At 48.4% G+C, this 6,000-nt stretch overlaps 1 protein-coding gene across 5 annotated transcripts in view; it reads right to left on the minus strand.

Moving 5' to 3' along the window:
* The window catches only part of plxna4 (plexin A4), a 285,129-nt gene that overhangs the window by 257,841 nt on the left and 21,288 nt on the right, over nt 1-6,000 (minus strand). For all 5 annotated transcript variants that reach the window (XM_035424686.1, XM_035424690.1, XM_035424688.1 and 2 more), the window contains exon 2: nt 4,205-5,532. In XM_035424686.1, the coding sequence (XP_035280577.1) occupies nt 4,205-5,419 (1,215 nt within the window). In that variant the 5' untranslated portion in view covers nt 5,420-5,532. The remainder of the gene's footprint in view (nt 1-4,204; nt 5,533-6,000) is intronic.

Below are 6,000 nucleotides of genomic sequence, written 5' to 3' on the forward strand. Positions count from 1 at the left end.
AGATACTGTTGAGTAGGCATTGTGTGTGATTTATTCAAGCCGCCCAACATCACAGCCTCTTCTGGATTATTCCCCCTGGGTAGCTTATGTCAAATGGATCTTTTTTTTTTTTAAACATAGTCTCAATGCTCACTGTTCACACATTGCCTTATGGCAGTAAGTACACTGTAAAAGCCTTGAGTACCTGTCACCAAGCACTGCATCACAGCCATACAAGCTACATGGCAGAAAGCATGAGGTCTGAACTCAGAAATTACCTTTCTGCATTCTCAAACGCTGAGAGGGACTTTCAGGTAATTAACCAGGATAGCTTTATTTAATAGCTGGTTATGTAAGAGTCGCCCTAGACAAGCTAAGTGGGTAAATCAAGGTAAGAGTAGAATTAATCAGCTAACGTGCGTTATCACACGAACTGCAGCTTCTGTACACTGTCATGAAACAGGTATGTGAACTGCCTACTGTACAAGCAGGCCGTTCTGCTTGGTTTTTAATTTACTTTTTTGTTTACCAGAGAAGAAAGTAACGTTGAGAATATGAAAGTACTCATCGAGTGGACTGAACAAATTTGATTATATGCTGAGGGACTGAAAATCAGACGTTCAATCTGCATAACTGGGCTAGATCTGTTTGCTCACACGTTGTGTCCTATTGAATGACCTCAAATTCTACAGAGGAGTCAAGTTACAGATGATTCTACGTTGTTATTATTTCTATGTCCTGCTCTGTAGAGGGGGCTAAATAGGATAACATTACGGGCTAATTTTCTATTTGGGTCTGTGACAATAAAAAAAAAAAAAACCTTTTAAAGACCCCCTCCAGTGGTATTATTTTTCAATGACATACAATCCCAAGTCAACAACAACATGTCTCATATGTGATTCACACAAAATTATTTATTAAACTATTGAAATACTGCATTCATTCAAATGACATGATTTGACACATTCATTAATCCGGGATGGACCAGGTGGTTTTTCATTCATGCACATTCATTGGATTATGAATGAGTGACATTTTTTCCAAACCCTTCCGTGTCACTCAGTAATCCATATCCAGGGCAATCAGACACTGCTCACTGACAGCTAGGCCCCTTTTTAGATCGTATAAGCAACGCGTAATGACATTGAGAGAGAGCATGTCACTGACAGCACTGCCACTGTTCACGTTAAGGCAATAATGATAGCTAAAGCATTAACTAGCATTAAATCATCCCCTCGGCCGTATGATAATAATGGGAGGGGAGCTTCTCAATGATTGGTTTAATAAGATTAAAGAGGGTCTGTGATGTCATAGAGCGCATCAAATTTCTGTGGCAAAGCTGAGGTCCTGTCTCCACAGCAGTGACAGTTAGGACATAATTCAACTGCGGCTCCGTGTGTGTGTGTGTGTGTGTGTGTGTGTTTGTAACTGGGCCTGTTACTGCAGCCCAGCTCGCCTAATGAGCTTCAGGACTACTGAGCCTTGTTTTAATTGGGAGAAAAACACATCATGTCAAACATAAGACAGAGGACTTGAAAAGCAGAGCTAGTTATACATAGAGGCTCCCTCATCTATGTAACCTGATCTCTTCTTGGTGTCATCTTCAGCTCTCATAAGCTCTGGGAAAGCAGGCCAGCTCTGCATTTCTCTTTGATTACATTATCTGAACTTACTTTTTCGACGGCTGAGGTCTGTATCCACAGGTGTACATCTTTCACACATTCTCATTCTCAGCTATACTTTATTAACAAAAGGAATTTAGGTAAACTTTAAATTTCCCTGCTCCAAAATACAGCTTTGAATAGTCAACCGCCAATTCACCGCACCGAGCAGTGGTCCATACTGCTCCTCTATCCGCTGCTCCATACTGCTGCTCTGGCCACTGCTCCACACTGCTGTTCTGATCACTGCTCCACACTGCTGCTCTGGCCAATGCTACACACTGCAGCTCTAATCACTGCTCCAGGCTGCTGCCCTGGCCACTGCTCTATACTGCTGCTCTGACCACTGCTCCATTCTGCTGCTCTGACCACTGCTCCACTCTGCTGCTCTGGCCAATGCTACACACTGCAGCTCTAATCACTGCTCCAGACTGCTGCCCTGGCCACTGCTCTATACTGCTGCTCTGACCACTGCTCCATTCTGCTGCTCTGACCACTGCTCCATTCTGCTGCTCTGACCACTGCTCCACTCTGCTGCTCTGACCACTGCTCCACACTGCTGCTCTGGCCATTACAGCACACTGCAGCTGACCCTCCTGCGACAGAATCCTAACATTCTGCATCTCATCACAGCACCTGTAGTCAACAAAGGAAGGTAACTATAACTATGATGCTAACTATGATAACGAAGGTATGCATGCATATACTGAAGCACTTGTAATAAAATAAACACAGCATTGCCCCATGTTGCACTCATCTTAGCCCAGTGCATGCTTCAAGCCTCAAGCTCAGAAAATGATAAGCCAAACACTGCTCTGGCAATATGCAGGTACTGTGCCGCCTCATACATTATTTAAGGTACAGTAGGAATCCGTGTGAGACTAATGACTTGCAATTCTTGTACAATCGCTGGTGTTATATCACAGAAACATTTCCAGCACAAACCTGGGTTCAACGGCAGGTCTCTCAATGCATTCTCTATACTGCTTCTGTCTGGTCTTGTAGCGCATTTCTACAATTTCAACAACAACAACAGCTCTCCCCTGGCTTCAGTGATCATTTTTGTTTACTTACCGTCTGTGTGTGTTTATGAACAAGAACGTGTGTTTATATAGGCTCATTGCGGTTAGATTTTTAAAATGGTCTCTCCTTTATGCAACCAGAGTAGTCGCATTGAGACTGACATCTTTTTAGCACGTGAGTCCTGGAGCCGACATGTCATTGGACGTAAAAATAACGTAACACATACCCAGAGCATGTGACTCTGTGTGCGTGTGTGTGTGTGTGCGTGTGTGTGTGTGTGTGTGCGTGTGTGTGCGTGTGTGCGTGCGTGTGTGTGTGTGTGTGTGTGTGTGTGTGTGTGTGCGTGTGTGTGTGTGTGTGAGCATGACCTGGCTCTCCGAATAACACACGGCGAGCCGCCGCAATAATTAATATGACACATCGCTTCAATTCATTCTTCAGCAGCGCTGGGGAAAATAAAAGGCATTTTGCTCTTTGTACAATAATCAAAGGCTTGTGTGCCTTTAGCGGAGAGAGGCAGTAGCCATAGTTACAGCCCTGGGGACTCAGACTATATATCTCCCATCCGGCTGTCACGCGCGCCTCCCTAATTTATGTAGCAGTGACCACGCCGCTACGCACGCCAATATAGCACCCTGTCGCCTCTTTTTCTGCCTCTTTCCAGACAGCCAAATCCAGATCTGATTTATTCAGTCTGTGGAAGAGTGAGGAGAGTGAGTAGTACTCCGTGTATACACTGCTAAGAAAGATGATTTTTTTTTTTCTTCTTCTCCCATTTAAGGTTTGTCTACCATGGCGTTTGGACGGCGGCAGTTGAAACAGAAGTGCTGAAGTGAGGCTGTTCGTCAGCACACCGGTTAGATGCGTTCGCCAGAAATGACGAATGTTATTTATTCAATTAGATTTGCTGCATGGTATTGTTCCAAAATGCTGAGATTAATCTAGCCATGACTGCTGTTGAGTGAAATGTCATTACAGCAACAGACTGACTGCCCAAAGAGGCTAATTTACTGCTTCCGGTTTGTCTGTTTTTTATCAGATGCAAAAAATTATATATATATGTAGAGAGAGAGATCTTTTGGTTTCAGCTGTTGGCATTGATCATTTCACTAGTTTTAAAACAAGGATAAAAGAGCATTTGTGAATCAAAATGCATATTTTTACTCTCTGCACACCCCTAAGTGTGAGTTAGATAAGCAGAATACCAGACGAACATGCACCAGGGTTCTGAACTCACTGGTTAAAGAACACAAACCATCAAGGAAGAACCTGCTCAGATTGTCACAAGCAGTATAAAACACTGAAGATGACTTTATAAATTGTCTTTTTGAAGTTAGGCAAAACCATTATTGCTCTACCGGGAGAATGTGTTATCTCCGTTAGGTCTGACAGTTTTTTGAAGTGAAAGTGATAAAAAAAATTTTTTAGCTCGTATGAAACTTCACTTTCCTGAAGTCTAGTTCAAGCCTAAAACTGTCAGATTTTTCAAAAAAAGGCGAACCCGGTTGAAACCCGCTGAGGTACGTCTGAAGGTGACTCACCGCGCTGCTGCAGGGGATGTCCTTGACTTTGAGCCAGGCCAGGTCGAGCGTCCCCTCCCCCTTGTAGCAGGACTGCAGGCGGTCCTTGATCCGCTCGTTTATCTCCCTGAGCGGGAACACGCAGAGCGCCGACTCCTGCGAGGCCTCGCGGGGGCGCCGCTTCTGGCCCTTGGAAAAGACGGCGTAGAGGACGTCGTCGTCCGGGCCCACGCCCAGCGAGCGGGCCAGGATGGCCCCGGCCTTGGACAGGTAGGCGGCCTGGAGGAGGCGGTACTCCACCCCGCCCTTGACGCAGCCCAGCGGCACCTCCACGTAGGAGTTGAAGGCCGTGTCGTCCTTGCACAGGCGCACCAGCTTGGAGGTGTAGACCTGCTCGCGGGCGGCCGACGAGCCCGTTGCGGGGCCGCCCATCTCCGGCTGCAGCGTCAGGAAGTAGACGAAGCTGCCGCTCCCGAAGCCGTACACGTAGTAGATGTCGAAGTCCGGCACCACGGTGAAGGTGTCCGACGGGATCTTGATCATGGAGGCCACGAACTCGTCGTGGAACACGTAGGCGAACATGCCCTCCTCCTCGGAGTTGCGGGCCAGCTTGCGGCTGGAGATGGTGGGGAAGTACTCCGGCTTGCCGTCCACGGCGGTGGCCACGAAGAGCTTGTCGGTGGCCGAGGCGTCGCCGTACGACACGATGACCCCGATGACGGAGCCGCTCTCGTTGACGCCGGAGAGGTAGTGCTCCTTGCGGTGCGACGGCTCGCCCAGCTTGAACAGGTCGTCCAGCCGCAGGAGCTTGCAGATGCCCTGGAACAGGCTCCCGCAGGCCAGCAGCCGGTTCTCCCGGTAGTCCACCAGCAGCATCTTGTTGACGTTGTTGGTGAGGGCCAGCGGCTCGCTGCACGGCTGCACGATGCGCGGCGGGTAGCACTTGCGGTTGTCCTCGTCCGGCCCGGTCTGGTGGGCCACCTGGAGCTCCAGGGCCGAGGAGAGCTTGTAGATCCGGTTCACCGCCCCCAGGTACACGTTCCCGTTACGGGAGTCCACCGCCAGGTGGTTGAGGGTCCACTCGGGGTTCTCCACGTAGAACGTGCTGTACTCCGCGTCGACGGCGTTCGGCGCCGCGGCCTGCTGTTGTTGCCGTGACGCGGACGACGGAAGGGCCAGGACATGGAAGAGACAATGAAGGGCCAAACAGGTCCGTCTCCACGTGAAGGACACCATGTCTCTGGACGACTCAGGGGACTAACTCCTCCCCAGGATGGAAGAACAGCTCAATCCAGTACTTTCGGCCAATCAAAGATTAATCTCTTCTTTTACTGGAGGGCATTGTGTGCCTGTGGAACCACGGGGGAGAAGAGAAAAGGTCAAGTGTCAAACACGGCAGATGTCCATAAAACACAGAGCAACACGTTCATGTCAACGTACACACGCCTACAAGAACAGCAAGAGGAAATAATGGGTGACACTGGGGTCCACATTATTTACACTTCAAACATCGCTAAGAATGATGTGCAAATAGAGGTGGGAAAGTCTACGGCTTTGAAAGAACATTGTCCGTATGAGTGACCTCATTCTCCACGAAGGGAACACAAGAAGAACAGGAAGGAATTTCCCATGAGGGTTATTATCTCGACAGCAAGGTGCATGCTGGGAAACCGCTGCTCTCACACTGCCTCCCTCCCGAACAGTAAACATGCTTTCAGGAATTTTGCGCCTCCCCTTCACCCTATGATGGAAGCGCTATCAGACCCGAGATGGAGCCTGAAAAAGACCACCAACCCCTCTCTCTCACACACACGCAC

This window comes from Anguilla anguilla, chromosome 7 (assembly GCF_013347855.1).
Source record: "Anguilla anguilla isolate fAngAng1 chromosome 7, fAngAng1.pri, whole genome shotgun sequence".
Taxonomy (NCBI): domain Eukaryota; kingdom Metazoa; phylum Chordata; class Actinopteri; order Anguilliformes; family Anguillidae; genus Anguilla; species Anguilla anguilla.